Source organism: Neofelis nebulosa, chromosome 7 (assembly GCF_028018385.1).
Source record: "Neofelis nebulosa isolate mNeoNeb1 chromosome 7, mNeoNeb1.pri, whole genome shotgun sequence".
NCBI lineage: Eukaryota > Metazoa > Chordata > Mammalia > Carnivora > Felidae > Neofelis > Neofelis nebulosa.
Genome location: NC_080788.1, coordinates 73105708 through 73129748, shown reverse-complemented (window position 1 = coordinate 73129748; position 24041 = coordinate 73105708). Strand labels below are relative to the sequence as shown.

Sequence of the window (24041 nt, the reverse complement as noted above, 5' to 3'; positions counted from 1 at the left end):
CACCCCGGTTAGGACTAAGTGAGCTTTGCCCCTCCCTACCCCACCTCCACCCGGGAATGTCTCGGCGAAAGCAGCGGAAACCCCAACAGTTAATCTCGGACTGCGAAGGTCCCAGCGCGTCTGAGAACGGTGGGTGCCTGGGGAGGGGTGCGGGAGCCCTGAGTCCCAGCCCGTGTGGGTCAGGCCAGGGCAAGGGAGGGCACCCGGGCCACGGGTGAAGCCAGGGGAGGACTTGGTCATTGGGGGTTTGAAGAAGTTGGATGCAGAGAGTAGCCAGGCATTGACCTGTGCTGGGGGAGAAGCCCCGCTGCTTGGCTTTTCTCAGATTGGATTCTGTTTGTGTTTTCCTTATTTTTCTCCGGATGAAATGGAGTTTTCAAACTGGCTCTGTCTCCCCACCCAAGAGTTTTCTCCTCAGGTCCCCCTTTGCTCACTGGTCTTTGTGTCGTTGCTAAGTAACCTCCTCAGACCTGGAGGCCAGTCTCTTAGGGGTGGGATTTTCCCCCCTTTTCTTTCTGGAGAGTTGGGTTGCAAGAGAATGAATTGGATAAACGTGAAGGTTCCCCTGAGGGTGAAGAGAAAAAAGTTTCTCATTGTTGGGCTGAGCTGAGAACAGATCAGAGCTCCCAGAGGGAGAGAGCTAATGTCGGTCAGATGCAGCCTGGCTTGGGGTGCGGATCCGTGTCACCTAGGGTAGAGGCTGGAGGAGAGGTCTGGATGAGGGACTCAGGTTTGTGCTTCAAGGGAGGCCACGCTGAAACAAAACAAAACAAAAGTATGAATTAACGTACTTGCATCTGTTTTTAAAGTAACAGATTTTCTGGGGCGCCTAGCTGGCTCAGTAGGTAGAGCCTGCAACTCTTGATCTTGGGGCCGTCAGTTCCGGCCCCGCATTGAGTGTAAAGATTACTAATGGAATTAAATAAACTTAAAATAATAAAGTAATACATTTTCTTTGTGGGGGGGGAGAATTTTATGTATTCCTATAATAGTCCAGTCAGAGGCAGATAGTAGAGTAACTTGGGGTATTGAGAAGTGACATTGCCCAAAGTCTCAGAAACAGTTAGAGCACTTTGTCAGGACCAAAACAGGTTTCCTGATGCTCAGGGCTAGTGGGCTCACTCTACTAAATTAGAATTTTTCAAATTTGCTTGAACGTGGATCCAGGGTAGAGTCTGGGAATCTATATCTTTGCAAGTGTCCAGGTAATTCTTAGGCTCAGGCAAGTTTTGGATATACTGTATCAGTATATGGCTATGTATGTTCACACTGTGAAAGTCTGGAAGTTCTGCCCCTCAGGGATAAACTATTTAGCAAACAGTTGACTCATTGGGCAGTGCAGTGTGGTACTAAGAACAAGGGTTCTAGCAAAAAAAAAAAAAAAAGGGTTCTGAAGCCACACTTTCAGGATTCAAATCCTGGTTAGCTGTGCAACTTGGGTTCATTTACTTTGCCTCTCTGTGCCTGTTTCCTCATCTGTAAAATACTAGCTACCTCATTAGGCTATCATGAGGATTGGAATGAGTTAATAGGTGTAAAGCACTTGGAAAGATAAATAGCATGAATAAGTGCTCAATTTATGTGATATAGTAGTCCCTAGCATAACTAAGTACTTAATGCATGTAAGTATTGTTATCATATGTGAGGACAGTGGCACTTCCTGCGAGGGCTGAAACCTGACCAAACTTCAGGCATTTCTTGGTGAACTTCAGTCCTTCTCTATGAGATGTGTGCATGAAAAGCTCTAGGATAATGTATTTGTAGTGACTAAAACTGAGTCATGGGTTAAATTTACCTTTCCACCTGTTGTTGTAAAAAAATGACCTGAGATGAAATCAGTGCTCCCCTGTGCTATGGAACAACTTTAACAGACATACTGTATTTTGGGTAGAACACATTCTCCTCAAGTCACTGCTTTGCTGGGATCCCACTGTGCCCATATTTAGAGGTTCATGATGGTGGCATCCTTCCCTCCTGGGACACATTAGCCTTCCTTAATGCTGCTGCAGGCCGGATGTTTCCTCCTCCGGCTCTACAGGAGACTTCCCGTAGAGCCTCGGAGTTGCCTCTCAGTCCTGCTCCCCTGCTGGCTGGATTGTGGAACAATGCCGAACCCCTGCCCCCTCCAAGAGACAACTTCTCCTCTCCCCACACTTCCCAAGTCTGCTCACCCACTCCCCGTAGTACCACTGTTGACGAAGAGCTTGTGCAGGCGTCAAAAGAAATCTTTCACCACTGCCCTGAGTGGATTCTTAAGCCCCTTGTGCTATGGCTCCCACTTGGGGCTGTGAACACTCTGGGGCATGGGGTTGCTGCTACAGAGTCATCCCCGCAGAAACAGTGCAGGCTCACATCCGATGGCAGCAGCAAATTCCGGCTGAATTTTGCCTTTGAGCCAGAAACGTCAGAAACACAAAGGTAAGGAGTAAGAAAGCAGTAGTAACCTCTGAAGGTCTGCCTAAAGAAAGCAAAGGGCTTTCTGATCAGAATTCTCCGGGGCTACTTCCACGCCCTGGAGTGTCACCAAGTCACATCTGGAAGATGAGGTGGCTGTACCAGAGCAAACCTAAAATTCCTTCCTGCTCGTGTAAGACGGATAACTTTCCCATTCCCTCCTTTTCCATCGATACGGTTTCTATTTGCTTGTGTGATCTTCAGGCAGCTGACTTTTCCTTCTACCCCAGAAACATTTTTTTGTTCTGCATGCCCCCAAATTAGGGTAGGGAGGACTCTCTGTCCTCTGGTGTACCTGTGAAACTACGGGCTTCCTCATGAGCATCAGCAGACATTTATTTAGCAGGCTAGGGTGCAACCGAAGTTTTCAGGAGGCTTTGCGTTCTTTTGGGCAATGTTTACCATACGTGACAAGTGACAAGTAAATGCTCAGCCTTTGTCGCACATGTCCAAAGCCTCATCTCTGCAGTGACCTGAGACGTCACCAAGAAACGGTCTGAAAAACCTGTTTTCTAGCCCTGTTTTTGTTCAGCTTCCCAGACCAGAACACCAAAACCTAACAGAATAGTTACTGCACATAAGTGATGAGAAGGAAATAGTCTTTTTACTTAAAAACTCTGGAGAGAGGAAAAAAAAAATCTCTCTCCCCTACAGAGTCTAGAAATCTGGATTAGGAACATATGAGATGCGAATAGGGAAAACGTAAACTAGTACATCTGGGAAATGAAGGAAACGATCAGAAACCCAGATATTTAGTGAGAAGGAGAAACCAGGACAACAGACAAACAGATCTAGAGGGAGAAATGGAAGCTGGCAGACAGCAACAGCAGCAAAAGGAGAAGGAAGGCAAAAAGAGAGTTCTGAGGGCTCTGATCTCTTTTTTTTTTTTTTAATTTATTTTTTTTAATATATGAAATTTACTGTCAAATTGGTTTCCATGGCTCTGATCTCTTTATACATGGATGTAGAGAGCATAATCCCTCAGGGTATTGAGCCTAAGCCTTTCAGCCCTAGGTACCCCTGGGTCAAAGAGAAAATATTTCTGAGTAGATAGAAAGTAACTCAGGCCAGGTACAATATGGAGCACTGGACCAGGAAGCAGGAAACCTGGGTTGTTTTTTTTTTAATTAAAAAAAATTTTTAAGTTTATTTATTTTTGACAGAGACAGAGTGCGAGCATCAGCTGGGGAGGGGCAGAGAGAGAGAGGGAGACACAGAATCCGAAGCAGGCTCCAGGCTCTTAGCTGTCAGCACAGAGCCTGACACGGGGCTCAAACTCATGAACTGTGAGATCATGACCTGGCCTGAAGTCAGACGCCCAACCGACTGAGCCACCCAGGCACCCCGGAAACCTGGGTTTTAATCCAGCTTTGACCTTGAAGCTACATGACCTTGGATGAATCCATTCTTCCCCCGGGGCTTCAGTTATTGGTCTTTAAATAATAGCACTTCTAGGGGTGCACCTGGGTGACTCAGTCAGTTGAGCGTCCGACTTTGGCTCAGATCATGATCTCACAGTTAATGGGTTTGAGCCTGTGTCAGGTTCAGTACTGACAGCTCAGAGCCTGGAACCTGCTTCAGATTCTGTGTCTCCCTCTTTCTCTGCTCCTCCCCTGCTTGTGCACTGTCTCCCTTGCTCTCAAAAATAAATAAACGTTAAAAAAATTTAAATAATCGAACTTCTTGCCAATATTTCGGGAACATTTACTATTTGGCAGGTACTATGCTAGCCCTGCACATATTTCCCCTTGATTCCTCCCAACTCTATTATTATCTCCATTCAATTTGTTTTAAGTTCATTTATCTATTTATTTGAAAGACATCGCGTGCAGGGGAGGGGCAGAGAGAGAAGGAGAGAGAATCCCAAGCGGGCTCCATACCGCCAACACAGAGCCCAACACAGAGCCCAATCCAGGGCTCAAACCCATGAACCATAAGATCATGACCTGAGGTAAAACCAAGAGTTGGACGCCCAACTGACAGAGCCACCCAGGTGCATCTCCATTCATTTTTTTTTTTAATGTGTGGTAAAATATACATAACAAAATTTACCATTTTAACCACTTTTAAGCATATGACTCAGGGATTAAGTATATTCACAATGTTGTGCAACCATTACCACCATCCATCTCCAAAACTCTTTCATCTTTTAAATTGAAATCCTTGGGGCGCCTGGGTGGCTCAGTCGGTTGAGCGTCCGACTTCAGCTCAGGTCATGATCTCACAGTTTGTGAGTTCTAGCCCCGTATTGGGCTCTGTGCTGACGGCTCAGAGCCTGGAGCCTGCTTCTGATTCTGTGTCTCCCTCTCTCTCTGCCCCTTCCCTGCTCATGCTCTGTCTCTCTCTGTCTCAAAAATAAATAAAAACATTACGAAAAAAATTTTTTTTAAATAAATAAAATAAATAAAATTGAAATCCTATACCCATTAAACAATAATTCCCCATTCCCTTCTCTCTGCAGCCCCTAGCAATCACCATCCTATTTTCTGTCTCTATAAGTTTACCAATTCTAGGTACCTCATATAAAGGAATTACACAATATTTGTCCTTTTGTGTCTTGCTTGTCTCATCATGTTTTCAAGGCTCATCCTTGTTGTAGCATCTATAAGAATTTCAGTCCCTTTTGAAGTTATACCCCCATTTTATTTTATTATTTTTTAATGTTTATTTATTTTTAGAGAGTGAGTGAGTAGGGGAGGAGGTACAGGGAGAGCAGGCTCCTCACTGTCAGTGCAGAGCCAAACGTGGGGCTCGAACCCACAAACTGTGAGATCATGACCTGAGCCAAAATCAAGAGTCAGATGCTTAACCGACTGAGCCACCCAAGCACACTATCCCCATTTTGTTTTTATTTTTTGTTTTATTTTATTTTTTTTAATTTTAAAAAAATGTTTTATTTATTTTTGAGACAGAGAGAGAGACAGACCATGAGCAGGGGAGGGGCAGAGAGAGAGGGAGACACAGAATCAGAACCAGGCTCCAGGCTCTGAGCTGTCAGCACAAGGCCCAACGTGGGGCTCAAACTCACGAACTGTGAGATCATGACCTGAGCTGAAGTTGGATACTCAACCGACTGAGCCACCCAGGCGCCCCATATTTTATTTGTTTTTTAAGTAGGCTTCCTGCCCAGCACAGAGCCCAACATGGGGCTTGAACTCACGATTATCTTGAGATCAAGACCTGAGCTGAGATCCAGAGTCTGACACTTAACAGACTGAGCCACCTAGGTGCCCCTACGTCCCTCATTTTAAAGAGAAATCCAAACCTTAGAGAAATAGAGAAACTTTCCCAAGATCACAAAGATCTTGAAAGTGCTGGGACGATAACTCAGTCCTGTTTGATTCAGAGCTGGCACTGTTTTTTTTTTTTAAGTTCATTTAATCTATTTTGAGAGAGAGATTGAGAGAGTCCCAAGCAGGGTCCGTGCTGTCAGCACAGAGCCCAATGCAGGGCTCACAAACTGTGAGATTGAGACCTGGCGCTGAGATCCAGAGTCGGACGCTTAACCACCTAAACCACCTAGGCACCCCAAAGCTGGCACTCTCAATCACTGTGCTCAGGGGTGGGTGGGGGGGGAAGGTCACATCTCTGAAGTCCTTACCAGCAGCAAAAAGAGTATGAATTCTTTGCTAAATGCTGAGTCCTTTGATATCAGAAAAACGTCTCTTAAAAAACCTTTTCGGTGTTTGATCTAAGATATTTCTGTTTAGGAAACAAACATATTTTTCTCACTTAACATCCCATGTACAAATTATCATGCCTGTTTGCCTACGACATTGCACAGGTCACAGATGCATTACTAGGCGTAGGTGGCCTGGCAGAAGAGTGTGTGTGTGTATTTAGGAGAGAGAAGTGACAAAGAGAAGATAGGACATTCTCCCTTAGAAGTAGTCTATAGCAACAGTGCAGCAGTTACAGAATCCATTCATGTTAGCATTGGCCCAATGCTAACAGTAAGTTTAGGCAGGTGCTTACATAGTATACTTTGTTTCTTCAGTGGCTGGACGATGCTTGAACTGTGTGTAGAACAAAGCCTTTATCTTAAAATTAGAAATATAGCTCAAGGGGCGCCTGGGTGGCTCAGTCGGTTGAGCGTCTGACTTCAGCTCAGGTCACGATCTCACGGTTTGTGAGTCTGAGCCCCGAGTCAGGCTCTGGGCTGATGGCTCAGAGCCTGGAGCCTGCTTCCGATTCTGTGTCTCCCTCTCTCTCTACCCCTCCCCCATTCATGCTCTGTCTCTCTCTGTCTCAAAAATAAATAAACATTAAAAAAATTAAAAAAAAAAAAGAAATATAGCTCAAGATGCACATACCCTGGGAAAGGCAATGCAGTCACTTAAATTCACAGTCAGGTGTAAATCGTTATCAAAATCTGTTCATGGAAGCTGGATACGAGAGAGCTGACCTCTCTCTGCCGGCAGAGCAGAGAGGGAGCCAGACAGGAAGATTTGGCCGTGGGCAGCTGGTTTTGCCTCTGTCCTAATTTGGGCCAGGTAAGATTTGTGAGCCGCAGGGTAGAAGGTTCCCTGGGAAGAGCAGTCCTCTGAAAGGTACCATGGCTCTCATCCTTCCTGTACACTGGCATCGCCTGAGGAATTTTAATTGAGGGATACCTGGATCCCACCCTCAGGGATTCTGAATTAATTGATCTGGGGTGTGGCCTGGATATTGGATGTTTCAAAGCTCTCCCAGTCTTTTTAATGGGCAGCAAAGTTTGAGAACCGCTTTTTCAACTGTACCGTCCTGTTGTGTACTCCGCACCTAATTTTCTTTGTTCTCCCTAGCCATTCTCTCCCAAGCCTAGAGCCGCAGTTTAGAGAGCTACCTGGTTTCCCTTTTCATTGTTATTCTGGCTCTTTATAAATTTAAACAAGCGTGTCCAGGTCTTAGTCCCTACATCCATCCCAGACTTTGCCTGTGACCCAGGATAGCTTACCTACCCTTATCTGCTATCTAGGGACACCATAACCAGCTTAGTTTATTCCTGTGTTTATGACTTCATTCGTGTCTGCCTAAGAATCCTGCCCCCCTTTTCAGGATAGGCAGTGAGTGCAAAGTGCTGAGAAATAGAGGGTTCCTCTTACAGGTGGCTGTTGATCCGTCACCTTTCAGCAGGGACTAAATTTACCTTAAAGAAGAGTGCAGGTCAAATTACCCATCAGAAAGCAAGTTTCATTAAAGAGCAAGAAAGGGGACAGTGTTTCCCAGGAGAAGATGAAAGGAAAAGGATTTCTTTTCTTGTCGGAAGACTTGACAAAACAGCAACTTGATATCAAATGTTCAATGCTAATTAACAAATGCTGGGTAGAAAGCTTCCACCTGATTCCCTCTCCCTTACTGAGGCCAGACAGCAAATGGCAGGTAGGAGCTACACAGGGCCCTTTCTCTGGCGTTAGAGAAGCCACACAATGTTGGTGTGCTTGAGAAAGCACTGGACAGGAGTCAAAATTCTGAATGCTTGCTTCACTGAATTACTGTGTGAACTTGGGAAAGTCACTTATCCTCTTCAAGCTTCAATTTCCTGCTCTGTAAAAATAAACAGCACTGCATGAACCTGTGACTTTCCATAACTGAAGTAGATCCCCCCTCTCCCTCGTTGTAAGGGTCAGTCCTGAAAGCACAGAGCCCATCTTTTTCAGAGCTGTCGTTCGTAATATTTAGATACTCATGATTATGTAAAGTTTCAAAACATAATTCGGTAAAGTGTTTTCGATTTAAAAAGACAGCAAAATTCGTGTTGAACAGTGAAGTGGATGGTGCCAACATTAGGTCCAAAAAAGACTCCTCCAGAAAAGATTCCTTGCCATTGGCATATGCCAATATTAACCAATGTCTTACCTCAGAAATTAATAAGATGATGGGGCATCTGGGTGGCTCACTCAGTTAAGCGTCCGACTTCGGCCCAGGTCATGATCTCATGGTTCTTGAGTTCAAGCCCCACGTCAGGCTCAGAGCCTGCAGACTGCTTTGGATTCTGTGTCTCCCTCTCTCTCTGCCCCTCACCCCACTCACACACACTCTCTCTCTCTCAAAAACAAATATTTTTAAAAATCAAGAAAAAGAAATTAATAAGATGAGTAAGTAACATGAAAAACTGGTCTAATTTTAGCAAATGTGCATTTTAGGTTATTTTCATTGTTTTGCCACTGACAATGTAAATTCTCTAACCCATAATATTTGGGACTCCCCCCCCCCCCAAATTTAAAGTCCCATGTGTTCATATTAACATGATTTGTCAAGAGTTTTCCAAGTTTTTGTCACCACAATATTTCTCTGAGAAAGACAGCACAGCTACAATCTTACCACTTTACAAAATGAAAATGGTGGCATGATTAACCACTGTGCCTCAATTTACCAGCCAGGCAACGATAGAGCTGGGATTAGAACATCGTGGGTTTACTGATGCCGAGGCAAACCACAAAACTAAGGACTTGGGGGGTCACTTCCTGTAAGTAAGATTAAACTCTTTCCCGAGGTGGAAACCCTATTAAGACGCATTTCAAGGTAGAAAGAGAACGCAGAGTATCTGGTCTAAGAGACATCATACCCCTACTTATCCGGTCTGACTACCAGGTGGCCTCTGTGGCGGTGAGCTAGTGTTATGTCCTTTCTAGGCATTCAAACCAGCTTGGGGCTGAAAGGGCTTTCCGCCCAGAGAGGCTGCCTCGTAGCTCCCACTGCATTTTCTCCATTGTTTCAGGAATTCCCCTCCCCCCAGGTTAGAGCTAGGTGGGCCTCTGTAGGCCCCTGCAGGCCAGCGTCTCCCCGGACGCAACTGTCCTTAACAGTGGCAGTGTGCCCTGTGCTGCACGAGAAGGGCAATGGAGGAAGAAGACGGGCAGGGAAGAGCTATTAAAGAGGAGGTGCTCCGGGAATAAGCACGAAGTCTATAAATCAGGTGTGAGCCCGGTGATCTGTGGAGTAACTTGCATTGGGCTATTCTGGAGGGGGGGGGGGGGAGTGAAGGGGCTCAATGTTCCGCAGGGAGGAGGGTCCTGAAATGACTTCCTTGGAAATTATGCCTTGCAGCCTCCCACCCTGAGAAACTTCTTTTGTGGAGGCGGATGGGGGTAGGGTGGGAATAAAGATGAGGAAGACTGGACAAAACTTGGGGTATTTAGGGGTGCGGGTTTTGATAAGGCGTGGATGTCCTGGGCTCCCCCTCCCACTCTGGCCCTGAGAACCTCTGAGATCAGACCACCCTCTCTGGAGTCCACGTTTTCCAGGCTCAGCGGATCCTTTATCCAAAGAAAAATAAGAGAAGCCTATCGCTTTGCTCTATTGAGCAGAGCTGTGTTTCCCACTGTGCCCCCTTGAGCCCGAGGGGGGTGGGGGCAGGTCTAGGCAAAGCCATCTGGAGAAGGGGGGTAGCTGGCAGAGGGCGAGGGAAGGTGGACCCCACCACGCCCCACAAGCACCTGTCACTGAGCCTCCGGAAACCTGCTAGGCTCTGGGCTCCCGCCCCACACACCCACCTCCCACTCCCCGCTCCTGCCTGGCTCCCCAGCAGCTCCTCCCCCATCTCCCCTCTCCTAGCTTTCTCGCTCCAGCTCCTCCCCTCCTCCGCGCCTCCTCGCTCCCCTCCCCCTCCTCCGCGGCTCCCTGCCCCCGCCGCCGCCGCCGCCGCCGCGGATCTCCATCTCCGCAGTCTGGGCCGCTGGGTGCAGAGGCTGCCGCACCCCGGCGGCCACCGCCGCCTCCCCCCATCCCGATACCCATTGTCTACCCCTGCCCTCCACCCACCCACCCCCCCCCCGTCCCTACAACCATGGCGCACGAAACCGGGAGGAGCTCTCGTCTCGGGGGGCCCTGCGGGGAGCCGGCGGAGCTTGGAGGTGCGGTAGGGCCCTGCCTGGGCAGGGGTGGGGGCGGAGGGCACGCGCGCGGGGTGAGGGACTTCTCGGCGGACGGGATAAAATGCACGATTCTCTGCGTAGGGCGCCCTGCTCACACCCATTCCTTGCGCCCGCGGGTGGCCCGGGGTTGGGGGGTGGGGGACCGGCAGGCGGAGGCAGGAGCTTGAGCGTGCCTGCTCCCCTGCCCCCATGCTGGGGTGTTTCGTGTCCGGACGGGTCACCACTGAGCTCTAGCCTTCGGCTTGGCCTGATGGTGAGCTCATCTCCCCACCCCCCACCAAGCGGTTACTGGGCTCGTTGTTAATTAGAGCCTTCGCCTGCCCATCCCAGCCGCACCACCCACGCTCTCTCCTTGTCTTCTCCCTAGGTGATGCTAGCGAGGAGGACCACCCCCAAGTCTGTGCCAAGTGCTGCGCACAATTCACTGACCCAACTGAATTCCTCGCCCACCAGAATGCGTGTTCTACTGACCCCCCTGTAATGGTGATAATTGGGGGCCAGGAGAACCCCAACAACTCTTCGACCTCTTCTGAACCCCGGGCTGAGGGCCAAACTAGCCCCCGGGTCATGGAGGCAGAGCACAACAACCCTCCGGATTCTGGGTCCTCTGTGCCCACAGATCCCACCTGGGGCCCTGAGCGGAGAGTAGAGGAGCCTGCCGGGCACTTCCTGGTCGCTGCCACAGGTACGGCAGCGGGGGGAGGCGGGGGCCTGATCTTGGCTAGTCCCAAGCTGGGAGCGACCCCATTACCTCCAGAGTCCACCCCCGCACCCCCCCCTCCTCCTCCTCCACCTCCGCCCCCAGGTGCAGGCAGCGGCCACTTGAACATCCCTCTGATCTTGGAAGAGCTGCGGGTGCTGCAGCAGCGGCAGATCCATCAGATGCAGATGACTGAGCAAATCTGCCGCCAGGTGCTGCTGCTTGGCTCCTTAGGCCAGACAGTGGGCACCCCTGCCAGTCCCTCCGAGTTACCTGGGGCAGGGACTGCCTCCTCCACCAAGCCCCTGCTTCCCCTCTTCAGCCCCATCAAGCCTGTCCAGACCACCAAGACCCTGGCACCTTCCTCCTCCTCTTCCTCCTCCTCCTCCTCCTCCTCGGGGGCAGAAACGCCCAAGCAGGCTTTCTTCCATCTTTACCATCCACTGGGGTCACAGCACCCTTTTTCTGCCGGAGGGGTTGGGCGCAGCCACAAACCCGCCCCCGCCCCCTCCCCAGCCCTGCCAGGCAGCACAGATCAGCTGATTGCCTCGCCTCACCTGGCGTTCCCAGGCACCACGGGACTCTTGGCAGCACAGTGTCTTGGGGCAGCTCGAGGCCTCGAGGCTGCTGCCTCCCCAGGGCTCCTGAAGCCAAAGAATGGAAGTGGTGAGCTGGGCTACGGGGAAGTGATGGGTCCCTTGGAGAAGCCTGGCGGACGGCACAAGTGCCGCTTCTGTGCCAAAGTATTTGGCAGTGACAGTGCCCTGCAGATCCACCTGCGCTCCCACACGGGTGAGAGGCCCTATAAGTGTAACGTCTGTGGCAACCGCTTCACCACCCGCGGCAACCTCAAAGTGCATTTTCACCGGCATCGCGAGAAGTACCCGCACGTGCAGATGAACCCTCACCCGGTGCCCGAGCACCTAGACTATGTCATCACCAGCAGCGGCCTGCCCTATGGTATGTCCGTGCCGCCGGAGAAGGCCGAGGAAGAGGTGGCGGTGCCAGGCGGGGGCGTGGAACGCAAGCCCCTGGTGGCCTCCACTACAGCACTTAGTGCCACCGAGAGCCTGACGCTGCTCTCCACCGGTGCGGGCACAGCCACGGCTCCCGCGCTCCCTGCTTTCAATAAGTTTGTGCTCATGAAGGCAGTAGAGCCAAAGAGTAAAGCCGATGAAAATACCCCTCCGGGGAGCGAGGGCTCAGCCATCGCCGGCGTGGCAGAAAGCGGCACGGCGACCCGAATGCAGCTGAGTAAGCTGGTGACTTCGCTACCCAGCTGGGCGCTGCTCACCAACCACTTCAAGTCCACAGGTAGCTTCCCCTTCCCCTATGTGCTAGAGCCCTTGGGGGCCTCCCCCTCTGAGACCTCAAAGCTGCAGCAACTGGTAGAAAAGATTGATCGGCAGGGAGCCGTGGCAGTGGCGTCTACTGCCTCGGGCGCCCCCACCACCTCCGCGCCCGCGACCTCAACCGCTGCGTCATCTGGGCCTAACCAGTGTGTCATCTGCCTCCGGGTGCTGAGCTGTCCTCGGGCCCTGCGCCTGCATTACGGCCAACACGGAGGTGAGCGGCCCTTCAAATGCAAAGTGTGTGGCAGAGCTTTCTCCACACGGGGCAATCTGCGTGCACATTTCGTGGGCCACAAGGCCAGTCCGGCAGCCCGGGCCCAGAACTCCTGTCCCATCTGCCAGAAGAAGTTCACTAACGCCGTGACTCTGCAGCAGCATGTTCGGATGCACCTGGGGGGCCAGATCCCCAACGGTGGCACCACGCTCTCCGAAGGCGGGGGAGCTGCCCAGGAGAATGGCTCCGAGCAGTCCACAGTCTCCGGGGTGGGGACCTTCCCCCAGCAGCCGTCCCAGCAGCCATCCCCAGAAGAGGAGCTGTCTGAAGAGGAGGAAGAGGACGAGGAAGAGGAAGAAGACGTGACTGATGAAGATTCCCTGGCAGGGAGGGGCTCAGAGAGCGGAGGTGAGAAGGCGATATCAGTGCGAGGTGATTCGGAAGAGGCGTCTGGGGCAGAGGAGGAAGTGGGGACAGCGGCGGCGGCCACGTCTGGGAAGGAGATGGATAGCAGTGAGAAGGTGATTCAGCAGCCTTCCCTGCCGCCCCCGCCGCCACCACCCGACAGCCTGGATCAAACACGGCCCATGGAGCAGGGAGGCAGCGATGCCGCAGGAGGCATGGAAGAGGGGGGCAAACCAGAGAGGAGCTCGAGCCCACCGTCAGCACACACCCGGGAAGGGGAAGGCGGCGGCGGCACCTCGGCGGAGGAGCTGAGCAAGCAGGAGGTGATGAGAAAGGAGCCGGGAGAGAGCAGCAGCAGAAAGGCCTGTGAGGTGTGTGGGCAGACCTTTCCCGCCCAGGCAGCCCTGGAGGAGCATCAGAAGACCCACCCCAAGGAGGGGCCGCTCTTCACTTGTGTGTTCTGCAGGCAGAGCTTTCTCGAGCGGGCTGTCCTCAAGAAGCATATGCTGCTGGCTCACCACCAGGTACAACCCTTTGCTCCCCACGGCCCTCAGAATATTGCTGCTCTTTCCTTGGTCCCAGGCTGCTCACCGTCCATCACATCCCCGGGGCTCTCCCCCTTTCCCCGAAAAGATGACCCCACCATCCCATGAGCCTGTTTTCCTGCTCATGACCCAGGAAGCAGAAACCGAGAGCTCTGTAGAAGCACCTCCACAGGATTTACGAGCCCTTATTTGTCTTTTTTCTCTGAGTCCTTCCTTCCCCCGTGGCTTCTCTCTAGTCCCTGAGCTTGGAAATGGCTGTGCTTGCCAGGGGGATGGCCCCCTGATGAATTTTTTCTTCCCTCTTCACTCACTGTACCTGAGGAAAATAGTTTCTCTGCAGCTTTCACATTCCCAAGGGGATCCCCCTCCAGCTTCCCTGGGGTGACCCCTCTCCCCCCTCTCCTTTCTTCCTCTCCCTTTCCCTTTGGCAGGTGCACCTGAGCACCCACATTTGGAACTGCAGCCCAGCCCGAAGGGGCCGGCAGCTGTCCCTGGAGGGCCCAGTGCCACTCCTCTCTGGTGACCAGGTCAACCTGCAGGACTTCCTGTCCCAGGATGTTCCTGCCCAACTGGTGAGGGTAGGTCCCCTGTCTTTCTGGAACCAGTACACAGCTTTCCTGTCAAGGGACCTGCCCACCAAGCCCCGGAGTTCCGGCTCCACCTCCACTACCAGTTTAGGTCTGGCACCACCAGTGCTGTTTGGCCCAGGAACTATGGCTGGGAACGTGCCTCTAGCAATGGGATCCAGAGAGGCCAAGGAGAAGAGAGCCCCCCTCTTCCTATTTCGGTCTCCTGCATCCAAGGCAGTGCCTGAGAAGCCCATCAGAGAAGAAAAGTAGCAAACTGTACATTTCTTCTTTTCCCTGCTCTGGAAGGTGCCAGCAATGAAGATACAACAATATCTGTATCTGGTGGCTCAGCCCTAAGGGGTAGGGAGAAACGAAGAGCGTATAGGACATTCTTCCCAGTAAACTCCCATTCAGGCAAAGGTGTTGGCTGGTCAGTTTGCCAAGACACCTCCAGCTTCTCCTTTTCCTTCATCATGGCCTGTCAAAGTTAGGAAACGAGCAGATGTCTTAGCAGCAGGTCTCTCATGGGATCTTTTGGGAAATGTGAAGTTCATGTCTTTAACAAGCATAATTGGTGAGGGTCATTGAAGGAGGAATGATGGAGAGTTGAAGAGCGTTGCTAAAGCATAGGGCTTGCTGGGAACATGTGAGGTTAAGAAAGGGGCATGATGTGAGGGAGGGGACCTCGAATTCTTGATTGGATGGGTCTCACGAATGTTCTTTTGGACTGTTAGTGACTTAGTGTGCAGCAATGCACCTCAGGTCATAGGGGATTTCCTAGCACTAGTATGCTTCTAGTTTTAGATAACTCCCTACTTTGTACCCTGGCCCCTTGTATTTTCCTTGTCTTCCTTTCTCAAGGCCTGTTTCCTCCCCATTTTGCCTGTCTATGGACCAGGGCTTATGTCTTTGCCACCGTCTGGTTCTTAGAGTCCCAGACCTTGGGAGATGAGCTCTAGGTGGTTTTCTCCCTGCCTCTCTGTCTTGTAATGAGATGTAGTATTTACTCTTAACATAGGATCATTTGGAACAGGAGTCCTGAGGGGGAGAGAGTGAGGGTTCTGCTATTGATTGACTTGAATGATGGTTTCTCCTCCAAAGGTATAGGCTCCAGAGCTTCCTAACATAGTAAAATGTGAAGAGCAGACAAGGGAGATATTAGTGTCTTTCCCTTTTCATTAAAAGTGTTTTAACCAAATATTTGTGTGTTTTTCCTTATTTCATAACTAAATAGCCAGCTGGGGTGTGATACGGGCATTCCCTAACATTGAGATTCCCTTCCCACCTACATCTCCTGCCAAAGCTGAACATATGGTGTTGAAATATTTAATTTATTCAGTCTTGTCCTAAAACAACCTCCAGTGAATGTAATTTCCCTGTGGAAATGGAGTTTATGTTCTCAAAAAGTAAAGGATTTGTCCATTGTGTGCAGTCATTGTCTAGATTCTTTTCTTTGCCTAGAACTTTCCACCACCAGGCTTTGTGGGGTTTTTGTTTTGTTTTGTTTTGTTTTGTTTTGTTTTGTTTTGTTTTGTTTTGTTTGGAGGTTGGAAGCTGTTTCCTTATTGGTCCTTCCTGAGCCCCAGGGTAGCCTAGCTGACATCATTTAATCTGCAGAACCAAGATGAATTAATCTTTATGATCCTTGAGATCTGATGTTATAAACAGAAATAAAAAATGATTCAACACTAATAATTTTTACCGACGGGATAATTTAAAGCAGGATTCTCAGCAAAGGAAGTACATGGGGGGTGGGAGTGTGAAATGAAACATATATACATTCTTTACCTTATCACTCCACAATGTGGTAGGGTTTAGATTTGACCCTAAGACCTTGGGTTTTGAAAGAGAACAGTCTCCAGACTTTTTTTGTGTTTGTAAGATTATAATATCACTGTATCTTAGTGCTAAGGGGATGGGGCTGGTAAAATGATTTGTCCAAAGTCACTCAGCCAATTAATGGCAGTGTTAGTGCTACTACCAGTGATCAGGGATGGTGCCTGTTTTTTGCTACATCATTTTAGACTCCCGATGTGAGGCTGGCTGGAAGACAGAAAGGAGGAGGTGAGTAAACCTTTTCTTGGCTCGATTCAAGGTAAAAAACCAACATTTGATTCCTCTTGCCCCCACCAGGGCAGTAATGGTCCTCTTTAAAAGGTCCTGGAATCTTGTGACGTCAACTGGGGAAGAAACAGCTTCTGCCTCTTTAATTCCTAGCAAAGCTTTGTTAAGTCTTTTTCTCCTTTCAGCCTATGGAAGGAGGTAGGTCACCAATCGTATTCCATGTACCTCCCCTACCCCCATCAGACATAAGATAATGCCATTTAACTAATTAAACTAGACTTGTCCTCTCTTCACATGCCAGTTCCCATTATGGTAGCACCTGTCAGTAAGGCTTCTACTCATGGATACTTCCTCAGGCAAGTCAGCCCTGCACCTGACTGCCCACACCCCTCCTTCATCGCTCTCCTTTATTTTCCCTTCTGTCTCCTTTTTATTCTTCTTTTTACTCTCCTCTCCTGCTTTTTCTTCATTGACCTCTCTTACCTGCCAGCTTTTCTTTTTCCTTTTCTTTTTTCACCTTTAATTCATTCTGTCTCTTCTTAGAGCCTTTAGTTTCTTCATTTTTGTAGCCACCTCCAACCCCCACCCTCAGAGGCCTCACCATTTCTCAGTTGCTTTTCATTTGATCATCTTTATGGAAGGTGAATTAACTCTAACCTGCTGGATTGAGAATGTAAATAAATGCAGCTTGAGAAAACACTTTAAATGAAATAAACAATAGTAAGTCCAGTTCCAACTGGATGGATGAAAAGCATCACTATGAGAAGACATAAGAGGCAGCTTTGCTCCTCCATTCAGTTAATTTCTGAGGATTTATTTTGTTTCAGAGATCAAGTGTCCTAAAGTAAATAAGACACTTCTGCCCCTGTGGGAGCTCAGTCTAGGATAAAGAAAAATATGAACATATTTTTATACGGTGGTGGTAAATAGATGCAAACAATGGCCTACGGGTTCCCAGACAGGGAAATAACTCATGATGCAAAGATGGAGAAGGGGGAGGGGGTGTATAATTCTTTTGAATTCAGCTTTCATAATAGCCACTCTCAAATATATAAACAACCCATACAACAACCTAAGGACAAATGCAGTTACGTTTAAGAACCTATATAAAATACCCCAAGTCCCCTTTGGCTGATCCAGAGATGTGCTGCTTCAGAGGGTCCCCTCCAGGAAAGAACTGGCTAGCTACCTAGCTGCAGGAAGCCTGACTCATTGACACTCTTCAACCTCCCACCAAAGACTGAGCAAGATGGTGAATGATACAGGAGCTTAGCCATTTCCATGGAACATGGGACTCCAATGAACATTTTCAGTCTGATACTCCCCATTGGGCTGGCAGAGACTTTCAGGTCTGCTCCATAGTCTGACAGTTCTTCCTCCCCAATCCTGCTCTCCTCCCAACCCTCCCCGGCTTTTCCTTTTACAGGTATTACTCATTAAAGCTTTTGGAATCCTAATTCTGCCTCTGCATCTGCTTCTCAGAGATTCAACCTGTATTATCCATGAAAAAGGCCTAGATGCTATTGGCACATTTTCATCTTCCACAAACTGCTACTCCTGAGACTCTGGTTACCATCCCTGGAACTTAGTAAACCATGGAACATCTGTCTCCTGACCCTCAAGACAGACTTCACTAATATTACTCTCAAGTTGGCCCAACTCTGACTTTCCTTTTACTTGTTTTTTTATAACTGTTTAATTATTTTTTAATATCTTATTTTTAAAAAATTTTTAATGCTTCTTTTTTTTAGAGAGAGAGAGAGAGAGAGAGCAGGGGAGGGGCAGAGAGAGAGAGGGAGACACAGAATACTAAGTGGGCTCCAGGCTCTGAGGTGTCAGCACAGAGCCTGATGCAAGGCTCAAACCTACCAACCATGAGATCATGACCTGAGCCGAAGTCGGATGCTCAACCAACTGAGCCACCCAAGAGCCCCTCAAAACTTAGTGTCTTAAACAATAATTATATATTTGCCTGTAATTCCATGGATTGTCTGGGAAGACCTCAGATAGGTTGACTTGTCTATGTTCCATGTAGTGAGCGCTGAGCTCACTCAAGCAGCTTTGATTTGGGCTGGAGGGTCCGAGATGGCTTTATTCATTTCTGGCCCTTCAGCTGAGTGACATGAGTGTTGGAACCTCTTTCCTTATTGTATTTTCATCCTCCAGGGTCCCTTTCCCTTTAGTCTTCTGATCTCTAGGATCTCTCTGTCTGTCTCTCTCTCTCAATAAATGGACTTTCATGATATGCCCAGGTCTCCAAGAGGGTAAAAGCAGAAACTGTGAGCTTCAAGGCCTTTTTAGGCTTAGACTCCTAAACTCAAAGCATATCACTTCTGCCACATTCTGTGGCCAAAACTATCAGAAGTCTTTCTCGGATTCAAGAGGAGGAGCAATAGGCTTTACCTCTTAAAAGGAACAGTGGCCAAGTCACTCTGCATAAGGGCAAGGGATGCGAGGCATTATGACTACCTCTGGAAGCAGGCTACCACAGTGAATATGAAGAAAAGTTAAGAAAGGTAGTGCATGCGGCACTCACCTGCTCACAACGAGGCTTATACTCTGTCTTGACAAGAAGAGTTCTGGGTGAGGTTCCTTCCACTGCGCACTGCTCAGGATGGTAGGCAGACTGGCTACGAGTGGGCAGAAAACTGGTCATGAGGAGTCTAGAAAGAATCCCTCTATAAGCATATCATGCTGAGTGGCCCTCATATGTTCCTCAAATTTGCCTGATTTACTACTGTAATAGTTTATCCAAAATGAATGTGAAAGCAAAGACTTCTGGAAGCCTCCCCTGATTTGGTTGACTTTCAGGAATACCTGTGCTACTTCTTTGGCTTCCTCTGTAAGAAGAGACAATCCAGGCCTTAGATATTGCGAATTCTACCAGGGATGGAATCTCTTCCACTAGAAAATCCTCCTTTTCTTAGACAAAAATGCTCATACTGTTTAGGGGTGAACCTGTGGAATCCCATCTTTGAGATGAATCAACTCCTTTTATCTTCTACAAGGCCATGTCCAGTACTCACCCCCCACCAAGACTATTTAACTTCACAGGTATATAATTTCTGTATATTTTATTTCTGTGTGGTAAGGACCTTGAAAGAAAGTGATCTCATACCAAGTGAGGAATTCAGATTTGTGAACATGAAATCTTTTTTTTTTTTTAGTTTAATTTTTTTAAAAATTTACATCCAAACTAGTTAGCATATTGCAACAATGATTTCAGGAGTAGATTCCTTAATGCCCCTTACCCATTTAGCCTATCCCCCCTCCCATGTCGCCTCCAGTAACCCTCTGTTTGTTCTCCATATTTATGAGTCTCTTATGTTTTGTCCCCCTCCCTGTTTTTATTTTTTTTATTTTTTTATGTTTATTTATTTTTGAGATAGAGAGAGACAGAGCATGAATGGGGGAGGGTCAAAGAGAGAGGGAGACACAAAATCCACAGCAGTCTCCAGGCTCTGAGCTGTCAGCACAGAACCTCCCTGTTTTTACATTATTGCTTCCCTTCCCTTATGTTCATCCATTTTGTCTCTTAAAGTCCTCACATGAGTGAAGTCATATGATATTTGTCTTTCTCTGACTGACAAATTTCACTTAGCATAATACCCTCCAGTTCCATTCACGTAGTTGCAAATGGCAAGATTTCATTCTTTTTGATTGCCTAGTAATACTCCATTATGTATGTATACCACATCTTTATCCATTCATCCATCAATGGACATTTGGGCTCTTTCCATACTTTGGCTATTGTTGATAGTGTTGCTATAAACATGGGGGTGCACGTGTCCCTTTGAAACAGCACACCTGTATCCCGTGGATAAATGCCTAGTAGTGCAATTGCTGGGTCATAGGGTAGTTCTATTTTAGCTTTTTGAGGAATCTCCATACTGTTTTCCAGAGTGGCTGCACCAGCTTGCAATCCCAGTGAGCAATGAACTCTTAACCAATTCTGTAATGTAGCGATAATGGTATTATCTTACTTTAGTAATGATACATGCATCTAAACATAGGGCCACACAGGATACATCCCAAATGCAAGCACAGAAGCATCCCTTGTCAAATTTTTAAAAATATTTTTAATGTTTAGTTATTTATTATTATTTAAAAAAATATTTATTTATTTTTGAAAGAGAGACAGATCATGAATGAGGGAGGAGCAAAGAGAGAGGGAGACACAGAATCCGAAGCAGGCTCCAGGCTCTGAGCTGTCAGCACAGAGCCGGACGTGAGACTCGAACCCACCAGCCATGAGATCATGACCTGAGCTGAAAGTCGGATGCTTAACCCACTAAGCCACCCAGGCACCCCTAATGTTTATTAATTTATTTATTTATGAGAGAGAGAGAGAGAGAGAGAGAGAGAGATAGTGGGGAGGGGCAGAAAGAGAGGGTCACAAAGGATCCAAAGTGAGCTCTGTGCTGACAGCAGACAGCCTGATGTGGGGCTGGAACTCATGAACTGTGAGATCATGACCTGAACCAACGTCAGATACTCAACCCTCTGAGCTACTTAGGCGCCCCCCCACCCCACCCCTATCAACATTCTGGAGGGCAGTTGTTAGACCCAGGTCACTAAAGGAAGCAAAAACCCTTAGGTAGAGCAGTCAGTCCCCTTGAATAGTCTTTCATGATCTCACATTAGACAACTTTCTAAGAGTATTTCACCTAAGGAAGATTGCATTTTTGCTTTTAATTAACTGTAATCATGTGAATTAAATGTCCAGGCATGCTCATGTGAGCCCATATTCATTTCTGTGTCCTCTACTTCAAGGTTCACATACAAAGTTACTCAGCTCAAAAGATGGTGTACATTGCCTACCAAGTAAGTTAAATTGAGAAAATGAGATGGAAATGAATATTTTGATCACTACTAAATCACCACAGTACCTAGCACATAGTACTCAGTCAATAAATATTTGTTGAGTAAATGGATGAAAATGCCACATACCAATACACATACATCTTTCTTCTCAATAGCCCCCCTTCATATCCACCCCTTCCTTTCCATTACTATCCATAACCACCTTCTGAGTTAATTAAAGTCCCTACCATCAAACACTAGTTAAAACAGGCTACTAACTGTGGTGCCTGGCTGGCTCCATTGATTGAGCATGTGACTTTTTATCTAGGGTTTGTGAGTTCAAGCCCCATGTTGGGCATAGAGCCTACTTTATTTTTATTTTTATTTTTTTAACATTTTATTTATTTTTGAGACAGAGAGAGACAGAGCATGAATGGGGGAGGGGCAGAGAGAGAGGGAGACACAGAATTGGAAGCAGGCTCCAGGCTCTGAGCCATCAGCCCAGAGCCCGACGTGGGGCTCGAACTCACAGACCGCGAGATCATGACCTGAGCCGAAGTCGGACGCTTAACCGACTGAGCCACCCAGGTGCCCCGAGCCTACTTTAAAAAAAAAAAAAAAAAAAAAAAAAAAAGACTACTATTTTCCCTGTCTCTAAACTTTTCCTCCTTCCCATCTCAATCCAACTAGAACACTAGATGAATCTTTAAAGAGCTGCCTATTCACAAACCGTAAAATGTTCCCTGCTGTATTCTGAATAAATTGTATCTTCTTTACTAAGGTAACGTGTACATTTAACCATCTGGCCTCAAATTTGGAAACATAAATATCCTCCCAAGTTCTCTAACGTAATTATGTTCTAACAAATTAATCTGGAATATCAAGACATACATCATGCTTTCCTAACTCTAGACCTTTGCTTTTTATCATGCTCTCAGGCTGGAATTCTCTCCTACAGCTTCACCTGTTGAAGCACTAGCTAGCAGTTATTCAAGCCTGAGCCTTTTTTATTTTTAAATTTTTTTTTTAAATTTTAAGTTGGCTCCACACCCAACATGGGACTTCAACTCGTGACTCCAAGATCAAGAGTCACATGCTTTACTGACTGAGCCAGCCAGGTGCCCCTCAAGCCTAAGCCCTGACACCACCTTCTTTCCAATGCCTCTCCCGGGTCACCTGGGCTTGGTGTCCTCCTCTTCTCTGCAATCACATTTATTTTTAGAGTTTATGCTCATACTGCCTTATGCTGTAAAGATGGTTCAATATTAATAAGCTGGATCTTAGCTCCTTCACCAGACTAGGAACTCTTTGAAAACAGGAGAGATGCCTTTTCAAGCTAATCTTTCTGACACAGTGTTTGGCATCATGTATAGTTGATCCTTGAACAATGCAGGTGTTAGGGGAGACAACCTCTTCCCTGCCCTGTGCAATTGGTTGAAAATTTGTGTATAACTTTTGACTCCTCCAAAACTGAACTACTAATAGCATGCTGTTGACCAGAAGCCTTACTGATGAGAAATAGTTGGTTAACACGTATTTTGTATGTTACATGTATTATATACCATATTCTTACAATAAAGTAAGCTAGAGAAAAGAAAATGTTATTAAAATCATGAGGAAGAGAAAACACAATTACAGTACTGTAGTATATACATATATATATATATATATATATATATATATATATATATATAAAATTCCACATATAAGTGGGCCCATGCAGTTCATGGGTCAACTGTAGACACTTGACAAATCAGTGGTTCCCAAATGCTTCCATTCACAAGACCCCCATTAAAAACAAACAAACAACAGGGTGCCTGGGTGGCTCAGTATGTTAAGGGTCAGACTTAGGCTTAGGTCATGATCTCACTTGCTCCTGAGTTAGATCCCCACTTTGAGCTTTGTACTGACAGTGTGGAGCCTGCTTCGGGTCCTCTGTCCCTCTCTCTCTCTGCCCCTCCCCTGCTCCTGCTCTTTCTCTCTCTCAAAAATAAACAAACAAACAACAAGGACACCGGGATGGCTCAGTAGGTGGAGGGTGAGACTCTTGATCTCGGGGCTGTAAGTTCAAGCTCCATTTTTGGTGTAGAGATTGCTTAAAAGTAAAATCTTAAAAAAAAAAAAAATTGTATTTAAGTTTATTACACTTAAAGTGCACATACCAAAATGTTTGGCTCATTCAATTTTCATAGACATACTCATGCAACTAGCCCCCAAAAGCCCCTCTAGTGCCCTCTTTTTGAGAACTGTATTTTAACGTATTGCACACAATATTGTAGACTAGGTATAACAATAGTGAGAACATGTATTTGTGGACTCCTTATAATATCTGCATCATCAGTCCTCCATTTCTTTCAAAGACACCTCCAGACACACACTCATGGACTGGAAATCAATGTAATTAATAGCTGTATCTTTGTAAATGAATGCATGAAAACAGAAATCTGCAACACCTCCAGTATGTTAGTATCTAACCATCAAGAGGCTTTAGTTATTTTTCATTAAAAAAATTTTTAAATGTTTATTTATGAGGGGGGGCGGGCAGAGAGAGGGAGACACAGAATCCAGAGCAGGCTCCAGGCTCTGGGGTGTCAGCAGAAATTCACTAACTGGGAGATCATGATCTGAGCTTAAGTCTTAGCTTAACCGTCTGAGCCACCCAGGTGCCCCTAATTATTTCTCATTAACCTGGGGGCACCAGGCTGGCACAGTCAGTAGAGCATGTGACCCTTGATCTCCAGTCAGGAGTTCAAGCCCCACACTGGGTGCAGAAATTACTTAAAAGTAAAATCTTCAAAAAGATAAAAATAAAAATCTGTACTACGCTTGCTGTTCTATTTGCGCTCTTTTACATTATCGCCGTCTTAACTGGAAGGGTCAACGCACAGGATTCATCCCTTTATATTCAACATGGCCGCATGCGCATCTATAAGCAACATGGCCGTTCTGCCAGACACTAATATGGCAGCCACAGCCTCACGGCACCCGGAAGAACGAGAGAGCTCCGATAGAAAATATTTCCGCCATCCTGCCAACACCTAAGGTGGCTCTTATTTCAGCTTCAAAACGAGCGGGAAAC

The 24041-nt window shown here is 47.4% G+C and overlaps 1 protein-coding gene across 3 annotated transcripts; it reads left to right on the top strand.

Moving 5' to 3' along the window:
- The first annotated feature begins 22 nt into the window (after nucleotides 1–22).
- SALL2 (spalt like transcription factor 2) lies at nucleotides 23–15526 on the top strand. 3 transcript variants are annotated; one of them, XM_058738467.1, is made up of 4 exons: nucleotides 23–129; nucleotides 10678–10995; nucleotides 11116–13505; nucleotides 13958–15526. In XM_058738467.1, the coding sequence occupies exons 1-4, from the start codon at nucleotides 57–59 to the stop codon at nucleotides 14363–14365; spliced, it is 3189 nt and encodes a 1062-aa protein (XP_058594450.1). In that variant the 5' UTR covers nucleotides 23–56; the 3' UTR covers nucleotides 14366–15526. The 3 variants fall into 3 exon arrangements, with proteins under 3 accessions (XP_058594450.1, XP_058594448.1, XP_058594449.1); XM_058738465.1 differs by having other exon boundaries at nucleotides 10678–13505; XM_058738466.1 differs by lacking the exon at nucleotides 23–129 and adding an exon at nucleotides 10050–10289 and having other exon boundaries at nucleotides 10678–13505.
- The last annotated feature ends 8515 nt before the right edge of the window (nucleotides 15527–24041 follow it).

What these genes read in the sequence shown, in the direction of transcription:
- SALL2 (XM_058738465.1), top strand. Translation starts at nt 57, where the DNA reads ATGTCTCGGCGAAAGCAGCGGAAACCCCAACAGTTAATCTCGGACTGC. An exon ending in TCCCAGCGCGTCTGAGAACG is followed by an intron (nt 130 to 10,677) that starts GTGGGTGCCTGG and finishes TCTTCTCCCTAG; the next exon opens with GTGATGCTAGCGAGGAGGAC. An exon ending in TGCTGCTGGCTCACCACCAG is followed by an intron (nt 13,506 to 13,957) that starts GTACAACCCTTT and finishes TCCCTTTGGCAG; the next exon opens with GTGCACCTGAGCACCCACAT.